General features: G+C 41.7%; 2 protein-coding genes across 3 annotated transcripts; both read right to left on the reverse strand.

Moving 5' to 3' along the window:
• Positions 1 to 3,683: 3,683 nt before the first annotated feature.
• LOC132984583 (dynein regulatory complex subunit 7-like) lies at positions 3,684 to 7,404 on the reverse strand. The gene is made up of 6 exons (XM_061051430.1): positions 7,357 to 7,404; positions 5,480 to 5,674; positions 5,263 to 5,397; positions 4,864 to 5,082; positions 4,626 to 4,763; positions 3,684 to 3,755 (listed from the first exon to the last, which is right to left on the reverse strand). Exons 1-6 carry the CDS (start codon positions 7,402 to 7,404, stop codon positions 3,684 to 3,686), a joined length of 807 nt encoding a protein of 268 aa, XP_060907413.1.
• Positions 7,405 to 12,974: 5,570 nt separating this feature from the next.
• LOC132985437 (uncharacterized) lies at positions 12,975 to 22,042 on the reverse strand. Of its 2 annotated transcripts, none has more exons than XM_061052812.1 (13): positions 21,698 to 22,042; positions 21,166 to 21,495; positions 20,764 to 21,030; positions 20,609 to 20,665; positions 19,805 to 19,900; positions 19,689 to 19,717; positions 19,470 to 19,538; positions 17,857 to 17,977; positions 16,810 to 17,000; positions 15,393 to 15,612; positions 14,701 to 15,036; positions 14,107 to 14,217; positions 12,975 to 13,717 (listed from the first exon to the last, which is right to left on the reverse strand). In XM_061052812.1, exons 1-13 carry the CDS (start codon positions 21,732 to 21,734, stop codon positions 13,614 to 13,616), a joined length of 1,968 nt encoding a protein of 655 aa, XP_060908795.1. In that variant the 5' UTR covers positions 21,735 to 22,042; the 3' UTR covers positions 12,975 to 13,613. The 2 variants fall into 2 exon arrangements, with proteins under 2 accessions (XP_060908795.1, XP_060908794.1); XM_061052811.1 differs by having other exon boundaries at positions 12,975 to 13,751; positions 14,117 to 14,217; positions 21,698 to 22,041.
• Between the last annotated feature and the right edge of the window lie 504 nt (positions 22,043 to 22,546).

Here is a 22,546-nt window from a genome sequence, read left to right on the forward strand (position 1 = left end):
TTAGTGCATATGGCACACATTTTTGTTAGAAAGTCTCTCTCTTGACACATTTTGGAATGCACATTTTATTTTTTTTAATAGATCAATAGAACACTGAAACATGTTTACGACCCTCTGAAGTCATTAAGGAAAAAAATGTCCACTTCCAAAAAACTGCTATAAAAATAGAACAGATTGATATTTTTTTTCTACTTTTTTCTGCATAAATCTCTTAAACAACTTCAGCCCTGCTCAAAAATATTGAATAATTATCAGGAATTTAACCCTTTAAATTCCAGAATCATGTAATCAAACTGGCATTTAAAGGGTTAAATTCCTGATAATTATTCAATTTTTGGTAGTTTTGAGTAGGAAAAAAATATCAATCTGTTCTATTTTTATAGCAATTTTTGTAAATTGGACATTTTCGCCCTCCAGTGTCCAAACAGGGAACTACATTTTAAATGTGATGCTACACAAAAACTAACAATACATCAAAGTCAATATTTTGGATAATCTTTGACATATCCAAGACTGATTTTAAAAAAATCCCCCAGTCACCAAATATTTGTTACATGGAAAATAACTAATTTTTTTATTTTTTTTCTTCATAAATAACAACAGTGACATCATGTAATCAAACTGGCATTTAAAGGGTTAAATTCCTGAAAATGATTGAATGTTTGGTAGTTCTGAGCAGGTCTGACATTGTTTAAGAGATTTATGCAGAAAAAAGTAGAAAAAAATATCAATTTGTTGTTGTGCCTCAGCCATGTGTGCTGGACAAAGGACTCAGGCCTGTATCACAATTCTCAAGCCTGACTAGAGTTATTTTGGAGGGAACTAAACAAAGGAGTCTTAGGGTGCGTTCGAATTGTCCCTCCTATCTCCTCTCACTATCCACTTTACCTTAATCCCGGAAGCATTTAAGTGGCGGCCATGATAAGAGCTGTTCGAATTCTCTAAAAGTTAAGGAAAGATGGATCAATGCTTCCTTTATATAGGATACACTGGACCATCCTTTACCAAAGGAGATGAGATATGCCGCCCCACAATTCCTTGCGGCCGCAACATTTAAAGCGAGTCGCACATCCGACCATTCACGAACATTAACGATGATCGTAAAGGGGCTCAGATGATGTTTTATTCAACATATTTAATTCACTTAAGAATGCTTTGTGCAGTTTTACATTTGTATGTTTAAAACATTATGTGTAGGTTATATCTTACATTAATGTAACAATGAATTTCATACAATCATATTTATGTTGATGTTGATTTCTGAGAAGACAGGAAGCTGATGGTTTCACTTTTCTTACTTGTAGCCTGGTAGTCTATATTTATTTTATTTCAATCCCAACCTCGTGGTGATCAGGATTATTTCACCGGTAAGAGGCATAGGGAAAGTTTTTTAGATGCGCTTTTTGTAGTCCATTTTCTGAACATTGTAGTTTCAACACGGCAGACCCACATCATTAACCTCCGCTGGCCCGTTGCATTTAATGATGTCACCTAGTGGAAATGTGGTCGGATTGTCAGAGCAACGAGATCTCCTTTCCCTAAGTCCTTTATGAATTCTCCTAACATCTTTCCTTAACCTCATGATGTTTTCGCAGGGTTAAGGTAAAGAGGATAGTGAAAGGAGATAGGAGGGACAATTCGAACGCACCCTTAGCCCAACAGCAACTAACAAATAGGTGTGAAAAGGGGGGGTGGGGGTGTCTGAATTCTCTATCCTCATTGGAGGAGGCCTGAGGTAAACCCACAGGCAGTTCCAGTCTTTAAAAGCAATCGCCAGGCATTGCTCTGTCTCTTCAAGTGTTGTCTGCCGACACCAGAGGATACCCTCTCCAACAAGATGGACTCCAGCATTCGAGACAAACCCTTCCCTACTCTTGACTTACATAGGTTAAACTCCAGAGCTGATCTCCTAGCTCAGTATAGGTAGCTCTTCACATGCTGAATTCAAGCATCAGAGGATTCAGCTGACTACTTCCACGGCATATTTTTAGGAGTTTTGGGCGCAATCAGATGCTATCAGGTTCGAGCAAAAAGAAGAGTTTCTTTCCTTTGATTTTTCGTAAGACGTCATTGAACGCAACTGGACAGGAGCGCTGAAGGAAGCCCACTGATCCCTGAATCCACAAGGACACATAAAGAACTCGGCTCCTGCAACCAGAAGACCCTATAGAGCAGCGCTCTGGTCGAAGATCTGAATCCCGCTACCCTCCTCCTACATCTGCCACGAAGGAACCCTGCCTGAATCTGATGATTCAACATTCAACAGAGTGACGATCTAACCAGCTTTGCAACGATCACCAGGAGTTACCCCAAGTAAGAGCTTTGGTCTGGGCAGAAATAGTTTCAGAAATAGTTATGTTTCTTTTATAACCACTGATAATTATGCATCATTGTTGACGAGACGTCACATTCTGTTTATTATCTGTTGTAAGCTGCTGCATTTGTTTTATTGTAATGAACTGCTGTGTTCACCTATGTGTGTAATGCTATGCTAGTTTACCTTCAGTCAACGGCTTTCACAATCAGAAAGACCGGTGTACCCGCCGTTGAATCAAAGTCCGGCCACTGGCTTTCTGGTGTTTAAGTAACAGTTACTGAACTCAGCTCAGAGAGCTCAAACTATTTCAAAAGGTAGCCACACGGCTTCCTTTGTTGTCCACCATTTTGTCCCCATGTGACGAAGCCACATGGTGCATTGTCTCTCTCCACCATCTTGTTTTCTCTCTCTCTCTCTCTCTCTCTCTCTCATCTACACACACACACACACACACTTTTACACCTCATTCACAAGGTTTGCTTGATAATGTTTGTTGCTTAGATTATTTTATAATAGTTATTTGTTTGATTAAGTTCATTGATTTTGGATTGATGTTGCTTTGTTTAAATAAATTCTGTTATAATTTAAGAGAGCAGTTGTTTGTGATTACTGGTGTATTTACATTGTGATATAAGCTGGGTGCGAGGGCTTTGTGTACGGATTTCACGCCTTCAATTTATTAAATATAATCATTAATAACATTAGTAATTAAGTAACTAACAGAGACTGATTTTAGTGATATTTTGGTTATTTTTCTCTGATTACAGGGTGGTGCCCCCGAGTTGATCAAACATAGTTTAATTATATTGTTATTAATAATAATTATTAAAGAATATAACCAAAGTTGACTTGATAAAACCCCAACATGATTCTGATGATTAAACATGTCAGTGATTTGAAGATGAATTATAGCTGAGACTCTGAACTGTCCGGACTGGGTTAGGAGTGCTGGGTAAAACAGCACCATGGGGACGAAGCCAAGCTTAAGAAGAGAAGTCTTTGTGACACTGAAAATGTTGGCTTTGGGCTCAAGGTGGTTCGATCGTACAGGATTAGAGATATGACTCAACCAAAACCAGAGTAAATCAGTAAAGTAAATACATTTACTAATTAACTACTTAATTGGCTTAAACAAAGGAAACTTACAGAACATGTTAAGCACACAGTCAAAACTATCAGGGTTGATGGGGCATTCACATGCAGTCAGCCAGCAGAGTTTGCAGCAGGTGAGCTGGCTGCCTTTATCAGCTCTGAAGCCCCGCCCATGCAGGTAACAGATTCAGGAGAGTCAGAGAAGGAGGGGGGCTTCCCCACAAAACCAGGTAGAGAAGGAGAGGGATTTTCTACAATATGTGAACAGCCAAAGTCAGGAGAATCTCCGGAGCAGTCCTCCGTTCTTATCTAGATCAGGGGTGGGCAACTGGCGGCCAACATCAACCTTAAACGTGGCCCTCAGGTTAATTTTTTACACATCAATTATTTGAAAACATGACAAAATCTGCCATGAAATCATGAAAACCAGAAATATGTCCATAATAATATTTGATCACTGGTATATGTTGAGTTAAATTTGAGACATAATCGACTGTAATCGTTTTTGGAAACTACAATTTGGCCCCCTGGCAGTGAGAATTAAATGAATGTGACCCTTGCTGTGACCAAAGTTGCCCATCCCTGATGTAGATATTATCAGGAGTGCTTATGTGAAAACGGCTTTATTGAAACACACTTCAGTTAGGACGCTTTTAAATGTTGAAATGTTTGCTGCAACTCGCCAAAAACACGTTGTTACACTGGTTTTGACCAGGGGCTCTCCTGCTGATGTAGATACCCACACATTACCTGAATGACTTCCCCTTCAGTTCTCAGAAACGCTAAAAGTGAGGTGTCAACACATCTCAGACCCCTAAAACAACATCTGATCTCTGATCTCTCAAACACGACGGACACTCAGAGTTGTATTCAGGAGGTCGAGGAGTTTGACCCTCCATGTTTTTGTTCACTTTTTACTCTCAGACATCATTAAACCTGACTGTTTTTTTTTATTTCAACACCATCTAAAGCAGTGGTGCTCAACTGGTGGGTCGGGACCCAAATGGGTAGCAGAGCCATTTTTATGTGCCTCAAAAAAACCTTGTGATGCACTTTTTAAACATGTTGGTTTTGTTCAGTTTCTTGATTCACCTCCCCCTCCTCTCTAGAGTCGATGCTCACACTGGTCACCATGTGGTGGACACTGAAGCTTCAGTGTTTATCCAGCTCTGCATGGGTCTGTCGGTCACACACACACACACACACACACACGTACCTTCTTATCTTTAATAATATTCTTCATCGTCTTGTTCTCCTTCCTTTTCAACACTTCCAGAATCAGCTGTTTCTTACTGGTTGCACCAAACAAAAGTGGCTCCCACAGGTTTACATCTTCCAGGTCATACACCATATTCTACACACACACACACACACACACACACACACACATTAGAAGGAAGCAGAGATGGATTATATTCTAGCAGTGCATTATGGGTAAATTGTTGGAGACTCACAGCGCAGCCGTTGCTGCAGTCCTGCATGTTGGCGTAGTAGTTGAGGTTGTTCCACACGCTGTCGATGCCCAGGAAGTGGTCGTGGTCAGTAGGGTATCTGTTTCCTGTCAGAGGGTCGATGAAGAAGTTTTCCTGTACGCTGAGGCTCCCTGAGAGTACGAGCACCCAGCAGTGTCTGCGCAGGCCCCGCAGGGGGTCAGGGGGTCGCTGCTCACTCTGCTGCTCACACACACACAGACCAGGTATGAGCTCTCCCTTAAACCTTTGCTTACTCTTCTAATCTTTATTATAACGCTCTCATGGTCTATAGATTTGACTTTTTAATAGTTCAACCTCTCTGTGTTAAATTAAAGCTGCAGCCATAACATCAATGATTTCACAGAAGAAGAATCACTGTACCTCCAGAACTTTCTGTTTCTGAAGCAGCGCCGCTTCAGCGTCCTGTTTCTTCTTCTCTGGCTGCATCAAAAAAAGACTCTTCTGTGGTTTGGGTGTGTACTTGTTGTCCTGTGGCTCCTGCTCTGACGTCACACTCTGCACAACATGACACACTTTGAAAGATTCTGTAAGTCACACTGTGGGCTGTGGATGTTAGTTTATATGGAGCAGTGCCTACCTCCACCTGTTTGTCCAGCAGGGGGCACTCCTGCAGACTCTGGTCCTGCAGACACATCTCTCTGACAGCGTAGCCGCTGACACAGTAGGCATCGTAGTGGGCGCCGAGCAGCAGGCTGCACAGCAGGGAGGCAAACTGAAAACATGTGGCTCTCTGACTCTGCAGCACCGAGGTGGAGGAGAAGAGAGTCCTGGGCTGGGACACAAACACACAACATGTCCAAGAGTTTCTACATGTCTCCAAAAGTACAACAGCTATCTTCAGTTCTGTTTGAATCCAGAGCAGTTTGAAGAGAAAGAGAGAGAGCAGCAGGGATCCATTAAAAACCTAAACTTATGTTTGTGTCTCTACAGACAGACAGGAGCAGAGGAGCTGACACTTCACAACAATGACAACATTAAGTCACGGCTACATTTCACTGTGTGCAGGAGTTTGCAGTATTGGATGCCTCAGACTTTTATTTCCGTTGTTCTCTCATTGATATGTAGCAGCCATTTTCTGGTTATTTGTTGTTTTGCATTTGTTTTTGTTGTTTGTGAACAGCAGGGGGCAGTGGGCACCTTGCCAAGCACATGGGTTGATTAGGAACTCTTTAAATGTTCCAGGTGTGTCACTGTTGGATGATGCACCAGGAAGGGACACAGGTTTTTTTTTACCACATGTTAATGAGACAGGTCAATGGGATGCAGTTGGAAATGTTTTATGTCTAAATTAAATGAAGAAAACATGATATTCCTGACTGGACATTGAACTTATTGCTTGCGTAAGGCCTCACTGGAACGGTGCGTCAGTTTGTTGAGTTCATGTGGTTTGTTTATAATTGTAACTTCATTTGTTTTTGGACAAATAGCCACAAAATATATAATTAGATTTTTACTTGCATGGTATGAAAGGGTCAACCCTTACATCCACCTCAGGCGCTCGTGTGTACAAAGGGTGTGTGTGTGTTATGTATTTGTAGACTATGGGTGTGACTGTATCAGTAAATCTGATTCAATATTTAAGAAAGAAACTGCACATTGTGTTGAATCTGAAACTCTGAGACGAGGGCAGCATGGATCGTCTGTAAGGTCAAAGTGTCTCCAGAAAACATTTCTTATGAATTGTCGCTTTTCAAAAAAAGATTAATTGAGATTGTTTGATCTGTTCTTCAGCGAGAGCCGGAGGTCAGATTGTAACTGTCAGATGATTTCAGGTGTCCAGCCAAGCGTAAGCGTTGTGTCTGGCTGCCGGTCGCCATAGTTACTGTCCTCCCTCGTCTCTGGTGGTTTTTGTAGTCATGAGGTAATCATTGATATTTGAAATCCTAAATAACAAACATGTTTGAGCAGATCAGGGAGGTAAAGATTGGATCTTCATACTGCTGACACTACAAAATAATCTGTGCGGATAGCGTTGAATTGGACCTGAAATCATCCAGGTTATCCTGCAGTCTGAGCTTTAATAAAATAATATTTGATGTTCTAAACAAATTCAGTAAAGAAATGAGCTAAAGAGACCAAACAATGACTTTTTGAAGCAGGCCTAAACTGGTTTATTCCTGCTGTCAAAGTTTCATTATGGGACCTTATGGGGATTTCTTTTGTTTTGGCTGCCAGCCTCAAGTGGACACCTGAGGAACTGCAGTTTGTCTTCTACACAGACTCTTTGGTATGAACAGGATGTGAAGATTAAAGATTCTTTAAGCACACTGTCTTCACCATGGAGTGAAGGTGTTCTGGTGGATCATGTGATCGTCTCTGTGTGAGCGCTCTCTCTCCAGGTCTTCAGGAGGATCCAAAGGGACCAGGGACAGGAAGTCAGACACTAAACTGGCACAGCCATCAGAGAGAGAGAGAGAGAGAGAGAGAGAGAGAGAGCGAGAGAGAGAGACTGACTGACTCTGTGAGGTTCAACAGGAGGGTCTCGTTGGGGGAGTGGACCATGTAGGACTCAGAGAGTCTGACTCCTCCTTCAGAGAGCTGGAGACAGAAGAGAGGGAACATCCACCGTCAGGTTAGAAACATGACCAGTGTGTTTGTGTGTGTGTGTCGCTTCACAGTCTTATAAATATATATAGATATAGATATATATAAAGATATCTTGATAGATATATCAATAAAGTTGAGCTTTGTCTTTTATCTTGAAAGGTGAAACGTAGTTAGCGGAAGTTAAGCTAACGTTAACTAACATAAGCAACAACAAACAGCAATTAATAATAATAATATTATTAATAATGATAATAATAATATTAATAATAATAATAATAATATTAATAAAGACTCACCTTGTCTCAGATTAATTTACCCGCTGTGTTGGCAGGATTTTGACTTTCCTGTTGACTTTAGTGAAACCGAGTGAAACTGAAGTTTGAGTTTGTCTCGCGTGTCCATGGTAACAGCACGTGGTGACGTCATGCCGTGTTGCTTTCATGGGCTGTAGGAAACAATAGAACTAATGAATGGAACCACAAGAAAGACGATAAAAACATCCAGTTAAATAAAAAAAATCCTTTCTATTAAAATACAACAAGACATACTCCTCTATAAGTAAAGGCAAAGAATGGAAACGCTTTCTTTTCTAGAGTGTTTTTTATTTGTGTTTTAGCAGGTTGGGCTTCTTCTTTTACTTCACACACAGAGGTTAGTGATCAGTTTCATATTTACAGTAATAATAAAGGCTCAATATAATAATGATTTTATAGAATATAATCTCATTCAGTCTTAATTCATTACTAAGTGTTGTATAAATGAAAGATGTAACAATTCAAACAACCAAAACAGAACATCTGAAATCAAGTTGATGTCAATAAAAGACAAAACAAAGTCTGAAGTGTCCCTGAAGGCAACTTCCTAACTGTCCATTAAACAGCTCTGCAGTCTTTTATCTGCTTCCTAAACTGTCCAGTTGTGTCGTTGTTAAAGAATCAAAGAATATTAAATCATTTCTCATCTTCTCTTCACACTGTTTCCTGTGCTGCTGTCATTTGAATTTATCCTCAACGAGGTACATTTAAATTTGATTTTAAATTCACATTTTCTTCTGAGAGTCATTTGGTTATTTCTGCATGAAATCTCTAAAAGGTCAAACATGATTCACCTGCTGTAAGATGTGTGATGGGTCCAATCTGAGGTTTTTTTACTGACTCCAGTATTTAAGATCAATCAGATCATTTAAAGCTGCTCTGAAGGTTTCAGAGACTGATGACATGAGAGGTGAACACGAGGTCAAAGGTCAACAGGAGGTCAAAGGTCAACATGAGGACGAGATGGAGCTTTATAAAGTGAAAAATGTCTGCTACACTTTCCTCGACCGACTGAAAGTAAGTTTATATCAGTGCAGTGACAAATCAAAGCTTTAAATAAATACAGAAACAGATTTTTATATTGAAAAGGATTAAATAATCAACAAACAGCTGGATCTTATCAACGCTCTATCTCACTTCACAAAAAGAGGAAAACAAACAAAGTCTTTTCAACATTCGGGCGTTTCCTTCTTCTCCTCGCTCTCCTCCTTCTGGAAGACGTTTCCACCCGACTGCGTCCTCCAGCTCAGTCGAATGTTTTCATGCAGCTCCTCGTCCCTCAGCTTCTGTCGGAGCTGACAAACACAAATCAAAATATTCTCCATCATACGTCTGTTCTTCTTCTCTGGAGACGCCCCCAACCACCTGAAAGGGATACTTCAGCCGTTAAAACATGAATCTGCCTCTGCTGCAGCTGATGCATAACACCCGCCTGTCGGCACGCCGCCGCCACCGCTATATAACGGCTCGTTGAGAGAACCACGAACAACCGATTCGAGCACAAGACCTTCAAAATCCCCTTCATCCATCTCAGTTTAAAGTTGAAACATCATCAGCTTTCTCCAACGAGCCTGTTAGCATAGCTACCAAGCAATATGGCGGTGTGAGGTCCCACCCACTGATCTGTGATTGGTCGGTAGCTTCAGTTGTTGAAAATATGAGGAACTAGCGTTGTAGTTTCACTCCGCTAACCACTGGAAGTTCCTTTACAGACTCAGAAATACAAAGATGAGGGCGGGATGCTCGACCATTCAAAAACACTACCAGGTTTCTAATGATACAAAGATTCATGCTAATGGCTGAAGTATCCCTTTAATTGTTTTTCTCATTAGTGAACAGTTCAACCAAGAGATCTTTTTTTAACATCTTTCTGTTGCATTTGGTGGAACATGACTTTCTGCTTGAGATGGATTTTCTCTCTGTAGAGGTTTGGACATGTAGCTCACTCCCTGCTCTGATAGGGTCAGCCGTTTCTATGACAACCAAGGTCACTTTGTGTCTCCTTCATGTCTGGATTGTTTGGCCGACTGTCTCCATTATCTGAGACATTACGTTCTGGTACATTCACTGTGTCACACGTGTGTTGTTAAGTCAGACTTAAGTCAACATTACCTGTTGAGTGATTCCTCAGAGGAAGACAGAAACAGGTGTTCACATCAGTTTGGGTTTCCTTCAAAAGTAACATCCTCTGAGCACTGAGTCCACAACTTGCAGTCAATTATGGCTTAAATCCATCGCTTAAAACACAAACATCTGAATAATCAGATTGATTCAACCCACCTGCAGTGTAGCAGATGTATGATCTCTCATAGCCACAGGGCCAGTCCTCCCATTTCCAAAAGTTGCCAACGTCTGCGGACACACAAGCCTCCTTTGAAAAGAGGTTATTAGGCTCTGAGAAGCCCAGGTTCCAGTACCTAAACGAGGAGTTACTGCCATCCAACCACTTCCAGGTCTCTCTGGAGAGGCCGATCCAGACTGCCTGTAGAAAAGGGATCAGCTCCTTTATCTTCTGGTTCTCTGCCAGGTTTCTTACACTGGCCAGGTCTGTGTGGTGTTCTCTGCAGTAGCTTTGGGCCTCAGTCCATGACATGTCGGTGGAGATGAGGACAAAGGTCACATTCGACCCTGAAGAGAGACCACAGCTCATAATCAAACATCGGCATGTTAAAATGTCCAACTTTACAGCTGCAGTTCCTCCAGTGTCCACTAGAGTCTGTCTCCTGCAGTGAGTCAGTCCCCATAGAGCTCTATGTTAAAATGTCTAACTTTACAGCTGCAGTTCCTCCAGTGTCCACTAGAGTCTGTCTCCTGCAGTGAGTCAGTCCTCACAGAGCCTCAAAGTGAGGTCCAACAGCTCAAAGGAACGGTAACAAAGGTCAATGTGTGATGTCATAAGGTCAATGTGTGATGTCATAAGGTCAATGTGTGATGTCATAAGGTGGATATTACTTTGGACTCTTCAGCTGAGCTGTCTGAGAGTTTGTTAAAGTGAAATGAGACATTCAAAGATGCAGCAGTGTCCTTCTTTAACATCACTGAGACTACAGGGAGATACTGAGGACAACCTTTAAGAAGTTGAAAATAAATAAAGCCGATGTGTTTCTAAGCTTATTTATCATTTATAAATGTCTCATCTGTGGCATCGCAGCAGACTGACTCAAGGTTATCCGTGCAATGCAAATCGTTCCATAATCCGTCAAAATGCATGGTTGTGCAGTGTTCTCTACTTCCTATGTTGTCAGGTATTCCTCCTAACCACTGTCTGAACTCGGCCTCTCCATTGTCGTAGAAACTCGGGTCTGACAGTGACCAGCTCCAGCTGTCCACGTCGTCGTACAGACCAATCCAGGCTCGCTGAAAGCAACATGAGATTCATTTGACTTTGTTTGCAGCATCATGTTTTGATATATATACAGTATGTTCAAGTCTCAGAGACCTGTGGTTCTCAACTGGTCTCTCCTCAGGACCTACTCTCAGCACTTTAAAGGTCAAACATTCTCCTCCTTTTTAAAAAAAGTCTGAATAAATCTCAGAGCTCCTCAAAACATGTGTGTGAAGTTTCTCAGAACAAACAGCTAGCTGTGGGACTGTCACAGTGTCAGTTGAGAACCACGGGGTCACAGAGCTGCTCTCATTGGTTCTGCTTAAGTGTACTCAGGCCCTTAAATGGAAACACTCACATAAAGTATAAGTTCTGGGTTAGGTTGGAAACATTATCTGCTCACTCTGCACCACTAAAAGTCAATCTGCCACATTTGGCTTAGATCGGCCATGCTCGTCAGGGTGTCCACGTCCTCCATGCTGGTTATGGTGGCCAGGTCTGTGTGTTTGTCTCTGCAGAAGGCCCGGGCTTCATCTCGGGTCTTGTGGTCATAATAAAAAAAGTACCGTCGTTTCACTGACGAACAGACATGTTAATAATATAAATAAAGACTGACTGTATGCTCTGTGATGAACAGACATGTTAATAATATAAATAAAGGGCTGTTGGCATCATCACAACCTGCAGCTGTCCATAAGTCAAGGGTTCTCTCCCCTGGACAAAAACAATAACTAAAGGTAGATAATAATAAGGATGTATATTTAGAATCTACTACAAACACAGGTTTGACTTTAAAGATTTTAAACAAAAACAAAAACTTCAATCCACCAGTCCTCACTCTTGAAACTCCTCCCCTTTCAGGGTGCGGTCACACTGGCCATCCGTACCGTGCCCAAGTACGCTTCAACCCCTACAGTCCACAACGCTGACATCTTCATTATGAAGTGTTCAGTCTGTATCTGACTAACACGACTCAAAGTAAAGACAGGAAGTAGCTGTCGTGTTCTCCGATGTGCGGACACCGGTCCCCTAATGGGGAGGAAGGGGGGGCAATCGTGCTTAACCACGATACGACAACATCGCCAGTGTGGCCGCGCCCTAAATGGGTCTGAAGCGCCCTGTGGGATAAAGCCTGAGACGTTTCTTATTTCAGAGACTCAAAGTGACCGGATCAGATTCATGTGTAGTCTGTGGATCTGTTGGAAAGAAACACATGAAGAAGAAACACTCGTTCACCTGAGGTTCTGATCCTCCTGTAGTCTTCATGAGGCCTCAGGAACTCTCCGAGGAGACTTCACCGTCGCAGCTTCGACTCGTTTGGTGCGTTCCAATGTTTTGTGTTCAAGGTCGTACGCACATCCAAACGCAGCGTTCAGCCTGACTGAGAGCTGAGGTCGTTTTTATTTGTGCTTTAACTGAAAGACAGAGCAGAGGACTGGAAGGGGCTGCAGCTGATTGGAAGGGGCTGCAGCTGATTGGAAGGGGCTGCAGCTGATTGGAAGGGGCTGCAGCTGATTGGAAGGGGCTGCAGCTGATTGGAAGGGGCTGCAGCTGATTGGAAGGGGCTGCAGCTGATTGGAAGGGGCTGCAGCAGACTGGAAGGGGCTGCAGCGGACTGGACGGGGCTGCAGCGGACTGGACGGGGCTGCAGCGGACTGGACAGGGCTGCAGCGGACTGGAAGGGGCTGCAGCTGACTGGAAGGGGCTGCAGCGGACTGGACGGGGCTGCAGCGGACTGGAAGGGGCTGCAGCTGATTGGAAGGGGCTGCAGCTGATATTATTTATTCCATATTCCAGAAACACATGGATGGAATGGATCAGGTGGATAAATGCTTATTCTCCCCTTTCTTATGAAACAATATGAATCTAAAGAGACAGTCTTCTTGTACAGTTATTTATTGTATTCCTTTATTTAACACAGACACATGCAATGAACATGGCTTCATCTGTCAAATGATAACATGCAGGTTTGTAGCCGTGGCGATGTTGCAGTCCCTGCTCGGCTTTTAGGATTTGAACAGAATGATTAGACTTAAAGAGAAAGAGTTATACTTTACAAATACAGAAACATGATCACCTCGTTACAGTTAAGAGACTGAACGAGACCAAACAGGAAGTCGTTTTAAAGTACCACTGGCGAAAAGAAAACTTACAGAAACTCTTTTATTCCCACTGCAATACACATTTTAAACAAGGCTAGATAAGCAATGTTTTTAAAATGCTGTGCATGTGTTTTTACCTGTTTAAGGTACTTTTAGCTATTTATGACCTCATGTGAGTGTTAGTGTGAATGTTTCTATGTTTTCATGTTGAGCCTCAACAAAAGGTCATTTTCTGTCACAATGTGATAGACAATAAAGTTTTTGGAATCTTTGAATCTTTGAATCAGTAAAGTGAGGATTATAAGAGGAAACAGACGTGCTTCAGGTTTCAGCCTCTGTACCAATGAAATACAAGAACTCTTTTGTACCGTATGATAAACATGGGAACGATCCATTGACCAATGACAAACATCTTCCACTAGTCTACAGCTCGTCTTTTGGTTTTGTAATCATCCTCGTCTTCTTCTCCTCTTTGTGGAACACCTTCCCGTCCGCCTGCTTCCTCCAGCTCAGTTTGACGTCCTCTTCTTTCAGCCCCTGATCCTTCAGCTTCTGTTTGAGCTGCACATACAGAAACAGGAAACAGAGAAACTGAGGATACAATTACAAAATAAAACAGGAAATCAAAACCAAGCAACAACAACAGGAAATACACAAAGCAAACTAAGAGTCAATCATGACAGTGTGCGACTGAGACAGTGTGCAGGAGTTTTGATACTGAATGTTGCCTTGGACTTCTATATTTGTTGCCATGGTAACAAAGAGGCATCGGTAAAGTAAAATCATTTCTAGTTTCATGTGGAAGTTTCAAATTCTGGTATGGTGAAATTGACTGGGAGTGAAAGCTGCTCTGGTGTTTCCCTCTGCTACACAGCTGTTATATTTATTCAGTTATAACATCTGTATCATGATGGACGGGCGTGTACCTGCTTCAACATGGCGTCCATCACTGCAGCATCATTCAGATCCAGAGAGGAGCTTCTCTTCACCAGCCTCACTTTGACCACTCGTTGTGAAACTGAAGCGTCTTTGAGAAGCAGACAGACGGGATCATTCATGATGAACTAAAGACAAACACTTACACTTTCTTCACATCTACTCTGTGACAGTTGTTTGTGTTTCAAAGATTTCCTCGGTTCACGGCTACAGATGTGTGTGTGTGTGTGTGTGTGTATGTGTGTGTGTGTGTGTGTGTGTGTGTGTGTGTGTGTGTGTGTGTGTGTGTGTGTGTGTGTGTGTGTGTGTGGAGCGCCTCTGACCTTTAATGATGGTGTCGTGTTCAGAAGAAGCTGTCATTGGTGCAGGATCGCCTCATGGAAGAAACCGGAGATGAAGTTGGAGTCACAATATTTTTATTACAAATTAAACACTTTATTCAATAAATTAATTATTATTCTATTTATTCAAAGAAATTATTTGTGAGGAGTAGTTGGGCGGCGCCATAGCGCCCTCTATTGACCAGCCACCACTGACTAAATCCACAATGTAACGTTAGGGAATGATAGCTCACCTCTGTAGCAGATGGATGCTCTCTTGTAGTGACAGGGCCAGTCCTCCCATCTGCCAGAGTCTTTGAAATAAGCGGCCACACATGTCTCTGTTTCATAGTTGTTATTGGGTTCATTCTTTTTCCAGTACCTAAACGAAGAATTACGTCCATCCGTCCACTTCCAGGTCTCTCTGGAGAGGCCGATCCAAACCGTAAGTCCTGAGATCAGCTCCTTTATCTTCTGGTTCTCGTCCAGGTTTCTCACACTGGCCAGGTCTTTGTGGTGTTCTCTGCAGTAGATCTGGGCATCAGTCCATGACATGGAGGTGGAGATGAGGACAAAGGTCACATTCGACCCTGAAGAGAGACCACAGTGTTGTACCAAACTGAATCCAGGAAGTATCTGTGCCTCTTTGACAGTTTAAAACTCTGTGTGTATTAAATGTTCATAACGTTTAAATAATACATTCTTTATCATTTGATTCTGTGTATTCTTATCACATTAAACCTGGAACAACGGCACATCCTCCTCGTCTCTGCTGACCGAGTCCGTGTTGGTGATAAAGTTTGGTGAACTTTGACCTGCATGTCTCAACAGTTTCTATGTAAAGCAGCGTAATGATCAACATCTATCTGCTTTGAATAAGGTTCCAGTGAAAACAACAGAGAGATGGAGGAGAACAAGAGTTCACTGTCATGTTTCATATTCTCACCTGTGACATCACTGCAGACTGGCTTGTAAAGTCTCCCACATGGTTCATCGTGCCAGAGTCCATCACCATACATCTGTCCGCAGTGCTCTGCACTGTGCACATTGTTGGGTTCTCCAGATGACCAGTGTCTGAACGTACTCTCTCCAGGTTTGTAGAAACTTCTGTCCGACAGTGACCACCTCCAGCTCTCCACGTCGTCGTACAAACCTATCCACGCCCGCTGAGAGAAGTGGAAGAAATGTTCAGACCTTTTTCTTTTTGCAAACTTTAGAACCAGCCTGTATGGATAGAATTTGGCGTCCCTTTTAACTACGATGGACATCATTTATTTGACATTTAGATTTGATACTTTGGCTCATGTCCCCTCTGTTAACATTGAGGAGGAGGAGCTTGTCTCCTTTACTGCAGCCTGTCACTAGAGGGAGCTCCAATCTTTTGGCTTTACTTTCGGGAAGCTGTCACATTGTCCATCTTTTTATACAGTCTATGGTGGGCAGACTCCAGGGTCTATCTCAAACCGCTCCCTACACCCTGCCTCTCTGCCTCTGTCACACCGAGGGCCGTCCTGAACCTCAGAGTTTGGACTGAACCCGGGCTGCTAAGGCTCTTCTTTCTCCACTGACATCAACTCCCCTTCGTCACCTCCTCCACACGAAGCTAAAAAAAATAAGGAAAATGTCCAGATTGAGTGTTTTTTATGCCTAGTTCGGGTCCGTGTCCGTTAAGGACCTTCTTTAAGGCTGGCAGCGCCCACAAGACGCTCGATGTGTTATGAAAGTTAACTTCTGCTTCCCTCCATCGTTGCTTTACATAGTTCTGTGTGAAAGGGGCCAGAGTGTTTACATTAGGGGTCTCTCTTGAGAAGTTTGTCCTTAAAACCCACCTACACAGTTTAAGGTTTCTCATCATTTGTTCTTAGCTAAGAATCTACAAACACACTCATACACACATCTGAGTGCTGAAATGTCAGATTCTGTGTTTCTTAATCGGCGTCCAGTGCTCGATCGTTTGAAGACTTTTATTTGGACATACCCGACGTCTCTGGACTCCCCGTATCATCCTGTGGGACTTCTGTGGGAGTGGCATGCACACAAACCCCTGCAGTCTCACGCCCTTATACGGGAACAATATGTGCTTTTTCATGTTAATTAGGAAAAACATGCTCAAGCCTCCAGTTTATGAGTTCATGTCATTCATCAGTTTGAGAACACAGTTTGTTCAAGCACACGTCATGAATCCCACATCGTACACATGCATCATTTGAGACAAATCTGAAGAAGATATTTGTGAATGACGCCCAATAAGAGTAGAACGAGTTCTTGAATGTGTCTAAAAATAAAAAAGGAACCAAAGTGCCTGACTGACCTCTTTCCATAAAGTTGCTTTGAAATGAAGAAAGCATGAAGAGTTGACTCACATGGCTGTATTCTGAGTAGACCATTCTGCTTGAATCTGCCTCTGTGTTCAGCAGCTCCACGTCCTCCATGTTGTCGATGGAGGCCAGGTCGGTGTATCTGTCTCTGCAGTAGCTCAGAGCTTCAGTCATGTTCTTTGCCTCATACACAAAATGATACTGACGTCCAGCATGTGTATAAAGGGCACACAGTCCTGCAGGGATGGAAAGACATAGAGATGAACAATCAGAATCAGATTTATTGTCCAGGTATGCTCACACACACACACAAGGAATTTAACTTCAGTGAACTGTGCTCTCTTATGTACAGGTACAACATTAAATATCAACAATAAACAGAATAAGAAAAGATTAATATTTACATAAACATGAAACAGTTCAGTGGTGAATAGTGTAAAAGATGCTGAAGTAACATGATGAGTAAAATGCAGTTATGTGACAGATGAGTCAATTAAGATGTCAATTACAGGGGCGCGCTGGTGGCGCAATGGTCAGGGCGCGCGCCCCATGTATCGAGGCTGTAATCTCAAGCGGGCGGCCCGGGCTCACATCCCGCCCGTGGCCTCCCTCCCACATGCTGCTCCCCACTCCCTCTCTCTCTCTCCCTGGTTTCTGATTCTATCCACTGTACTGTCTCTCCATTAAAGGCACAAAAAGCCCAAAAATAAATCTTTAAAAAAAAAGATGTCAATTACAGTATTTACATAATAAGTGTGTGTTTATTGATCATTTAAATTAAATAATATATATATACAGATATGTATATTCACAGTGACAGTTGGTTTAGAGTCATTTCACAGCAGCAGGTCTGACACTCTGTGACTGTTTAGCGTTCATCAGAGTGACAGCCTGGGGGAAGAAACTGTTCTTATGACGGCTTGTTTTTGCGTACAGTGTTCTGTAACACAATATAATAAAAGTATAATAATATAATAAGAGGACATCGTCAAGTACTCGTCTTTTATTATCTCATAATGCTGTCACCAGCGTTAACGTCAGAAACATTGTATGAATGAATGAATCTATTTTTAAAGATGAAGTTGGTCTTGCCTGATACAGCGATGATGCTTAGAAGAACTTGATCCATCGTCTCGTGTTCTCCTCTCCGTCCGTCTGACTGTTCAGACCAAGTGACTCTCTGGGTGAAACATTCACTTCTTTTACGACTCTTCTGCAAACACACGGGGCCGTTATGGTCAACTCATTTGCATATGACTTCATGCTGTTGGCGTTGACTGCCCTGAATGTTCCTTTTATATTTCTATTCTTATTTTTTTACAAATGTTTAGACAAAAGAATCCACCTTTCATGACAGCCCCATGAAATACCATTTTATCTCTGTCATTTAAACTCTTTATATGTGATGTTTTGATCCAGCAGATGTCGCCCTTGAGCACCAGCATGAAACCAAAACAACTCGCGCTGCATTGTTGTGTTAGCATGCTAATGCTAGCGATCTTTATTCTGCTCGTATCTTCACACTGCATGTAAATTTACCTGAAATGAGCGTGATCTAGAAACACAGTTAAGCAGTGAGTACAGTATGTTATTCTTCTTTTCTCTAGTCCCTCAATTAAACAACTTTTATACACAAGGGGAGGAGTCAGCCGGCCGTACGGGCGATGTAAACAAAGTGAAGATAGGACTCTGAAAACTCTGAAAACATCACAGACAGTGGGACTCGGGTGTTACACCCATTGTAGACAGTCATGACTCACAGAGTTATTTTCAGAGGATAAACTTGATTTACACCTTGCTTGAAATGAGTCCAGTGTTGACGACCTCGTTCAAAAGGTGACTTTACATTTCCCACAGAAGTAAATGAAACATAAATCCATTGTGGTTTTCTCAGTTTTCAGTTTAGTTTGACTCTTTTTTTAACTTCAGTGTCGATAACGGATGTCACAAACCACTTCCTCTCATCCTCTCCAGCCACCTCTTTTATTTCCTACATGCTCAAATGAATGCATTTGAAACAAATACAGGTAATACAATGATAATTTACACCAATCAAGAATACATCTTATCAACTTTTTAACTATTCACACATCTATTTGATGTTCATATGTGTGTAGAAACTCTACAAGAACTCTGAGAAAGTATCCACAAAATGCACAAAACACAACGAGAGAATAATGATGATTAAATTAAAGATACATGTAAGAGCTGCAGGGGGAGGAGTCACATTCATTGGTCTATCAAGATTAGTGACATGAGCTGTAACTATCCTGTTGTCTCTCTCTTGTTTGGTTTGTTGACGGTGGCGTACAGGCTGCTGGGGTCAACAGAGGCTTCAGTGTCAGAGGAGGGGACTCTCACAGTGCTGTACGTCACACCTTCACCTTCAGCATCTCCATCAGCCTTCAAAACAAAGAAAGTCCACCAAAGGGATCATTTTTTATCTTGTTGATCATCTTGTCTGACAGGAGAATTATTTCTGTGGAAACTAGTTATCTTGCATCCTGTTATCTCGTGTTGCAAATGAACACAAGATAACATCTGGCATCAAAGTTTCCCAGCAGTCTCAGCTGCACTTTGTGTTCAGAGCTAATTAGCTTACTATATGTGAATTAGGACAGAGTTTTATTTTGAGTGTGCTTTAATAGCATGCTACAGGATGTTGTGTAAAGTCTAGTTATGGTGTAACCAATCACTGAGCTTACCTGAGCTCTACTGTTGCCCTTCTTGGTGTAGCTGATGGAGGCGTAGGCAACAACATCTTCATGCTCCGCCTACACAGCGAAGACAACACACAGTAATGACCGTGTCACCCCAAAAAATCCTAATCTATGATTGGCTATTTTCCCTGTCAGAGGCGGGACTAATGTTAAAAATATGTTTAAATGTCTGTTAAACATTTGATCATTAAGGTTATAACTCACAATGTTTTTGTCCGTCTGTGTTTTGTTCCCTGAAAAGTCAAAAGAGAGAAGACAGTGAATTACAGGTTTATGAAAGTGACTGCATGCATAACAGTTGTATCTGTAAACGCTCTCACCTTTAGTTCTCTTCCGTCTCATGAATGCCACAACAACTATTAAGATGATTAAGAAGGCTGCTAAACCAGCGGCCACAATCACATATGGCAACCAATCTGAAAGGATAAAAACATTGAAGTATTTTTGAAGTGTAGCTTACATGTGAAAAGTTACATTTTTATAGAAGTCTCTGTAACAAGCAGTGGTTTGCTAGTTTCTATCATAGACTGTAAATATTAATGGACAAAGCCTGAGTGACGTCAGCCGTCTGTTCCTGCAGGGGGCTCTAGAGGCTCATCAGCAGCAGCCGCCATGTTGGAAATGCTGTCTCAGTCTAACTTTCAGTCAACCTAACGACAGGCTGAGAGCTGGAGCTGAGGCGGGTTTTAAACCTCTTGATGAAACATTACATCACGCCCACCTGTCAATCAGGTCAGCTACGCCCCTAACTATGGATAACGCATATCTTTCATAAAATCAAAACAGAGTCGTCTTAAAACAATTCAGTGTTTTCCAGTGATGACAATAACTAATCAGACATATTTTAGTTTTCTTGTCTGTAAACATGTTGATTTCTGCTGTAAAAACTGCTGTTTTTGCCTGTTTATGTGACTTCAGGTGTTCCTGGGGCCAGCCTCAAGCGGACTCTTGAGGAAATGCAGGATTTTGCACTTCCGCATTGACTGGAGGTTGCTGCTTGGTTTCTATAGACTCAAATATATTCCACTCATACTGTCTGTGGATTAAAGACGATTATCCAGATGTTTCACATGTTAGACTTCACAATGAGAAAGAAAGTCTTAAAGAAAACTTATTTTTTTTACCTGGTTTGTCATCCTCTTTCATTTCATCTCCTTCTGTTGATGTGCTTCCTTTTGTGTCTTTTGAATGTGATATAAATAAACAAAGCAGAAGACATGATGATAAAACAGAGTTCAGCACTTTAACTACATAATTAATCAAGTAAAACCAGACATACCTGTTTTCTCACAGGAGGACTTGGAGAAGGCATTACACAGCAGTGTTTGTCCACTCTTATTGTCTGTTACTTTACAATACAGCAACTCATTAAAGTTTGACTTCTGAACAACATGAAGACTTTTAAATGACACAGTAGCTGTACAGATTAACTGTTGGTGTTGTGATATATCTGTCTCATCACCCTTATAATACCACTGCACTGTGTGGGCACAGTCTCCATATCTGAACACAGAGCAGTAAAACCTGAAGGCATCGTCCGAGGTATCTGGTGAAGATATTGTGAGAGAGAGAACACAAGAGTAAATTTAACTTCCACACTTTTTTATAGACTTATTCCAATGTTTCAGGATAATGTTTCAACAAGAGAATCTGAGATGAAAATATTCAAATCAACACTTACTGTTAATAACATTCAGCAACACACGAGCTTCTGAAACTTGTTCTCCTGATCTGATCTGTCTGCAGGTGTAACGACCAACATCTTCACGTGTGACACTTTTAATAACCAGAGAACAATCCTCTGCAACATTTAGCCTCTTAGCTTTAGCTTTCTCATTTTTATTTATATTCCCGAGTGTAACCAGCTCTACTGCTGTGCTCCCACTAGCACGACTGAAAAGCCAAGAAGTACTGTCACATTTCTGCTGATCTTTAATCACATTTCCACATGGCAAAGTGACATCATGTCCAAGTCTGACTGTGAGGGAGGCGGTATCATCTCCAGTTACAGCTGAAGAAGATCAAAGAGAAATATTTTTTAAAAATCAATAAATAGTCATTTCTTTGTTAATTGTTAATAGTTTTGTAAGAAGAAGCAAAAAGAGAGAGCAAACTTAAGTATCTGACTGAAATCAATGTCATCCATTAAAATAGGTTAAAGACATCTGCAGTGTATCTTATTGGTGGATGTGTTTTTTTTAGTAAATTCTTACCTGTAAACAGAAGCATCAGTATCACAGATAAAGACATTTTAATCCTTCTGAAGTGACGGATCTCGCTTCGTGCTCTCTCTCGTTCTCACACCCTTTACTCTCAAACACTCTAAATAGAGAGTTATAGCTTTAACTTCTCTTTTTTTACTTCCTCTGAGCAACTTCAGTCTTTTTTTTCCCCTCATCTTGTTATTCTCTCTTGAACTCTGGAAAACAGGGCAGCTGTGACTCGGCCTGATCGTACGTCAAATATCAACAAGAAAACCCTTAAAGGACAAAATGTAAGAGTCTTCACAGTGTAATAAACATAAAAATCATTGCCCAACACGGATGTGAAGCCCCTGGCTCATGGCGCTGTATGCTGACCAATGGGAGGGGTGATATCTTCAGCGGTTTGAGAAACGTTTGTTCCTCATTGTGACTCGTTTTTTTTTCTTTTTGAGAACTCATGAGAAAAGGTTTCAGAGTTGGTACAGTGTTGGTACATGAGCTATGTCCCATTTAAAGGGTTGCATCCTTCTGAGGGCGCATTTGGGATGACACAATCCGATGGTGGAGGCTGTGACCACATTACCCCTGGCCACCACAACCTCCACTGGCTCCCGTTTCCCCAACAAATGGAGTTCAAAGTCCTTCTCCTGACCTTCAAACAACCTGGGACATTGTTTTAATTTTTGTGTTTCCTCAGCTTGTTTTTGTCTGAATGTAAATCTGTAAAGTGTCTTTAAGTGTTTTGAAAAGCGCTACATAAATATAATGTAGTATTATCAGCATTATTATTATCTCTGACTGTTGTTACAATTTGTACTGCACCTTTGACTTCTCTTCAACACAGGAGATCAGAGCTTC

Source organism: Labrus mixtus, chromosome 12, assembly GCF_963584025.1.
Source record: "Labrus mixtus chromosome 12, fLabMix1.1, whole genome shotgun sequence".
Taxonomy (NCBI): domain Eukaryota; kingdom Metazoa; phylum Chordata; class Actinopteri; order Labriformes; family Labridae; genus Labrus; species Labrus mixtus.

Coding starts and splice junctions, on each gene's coding strand:
- LOC132984583 (XM_061051430.1), bottom strand. CDS start 7,404: ATGGTCCACTCCCCCAACGAGACCCTCCTGTTGAACCTCACAGAGTCA. Junction 5,675..7,356: donor TGTTGAACCTCACAGAGTCA/GTCAGTCTCTCT, acceptor TTTGTGTCCCAG/CCCAGGACTCTCTTCTCCTC. Junction 5,083..5,262: donor AGAAACAGAAAGTTCTGGAG/GTACAGTGATTC, acceptor GTGTGTGAGCAG/CAGAGTGAGCAGCGACCCCC.
- LOC132985437 (XM_061052811.1), bottom strand. CDS start 21,734: ATGTCTTTATCTGTGATACTGATGCTTCTGTTTACAG. Junction 17,978..19,469: donor AGGGCAACAGTAGAGCTCAG/GTAAGCTCAGTG, acceptor GTGTGTTTGCAG/AAGAGTCGTAAAAGAAGTGA. Junction 15,613..16,809: donor TCTACTCAGAATACAGCCAT/GTGAGTCAACTC, acceptor CACTTCTCTCAG/CGGGCGTGGATAGGTTTGTA.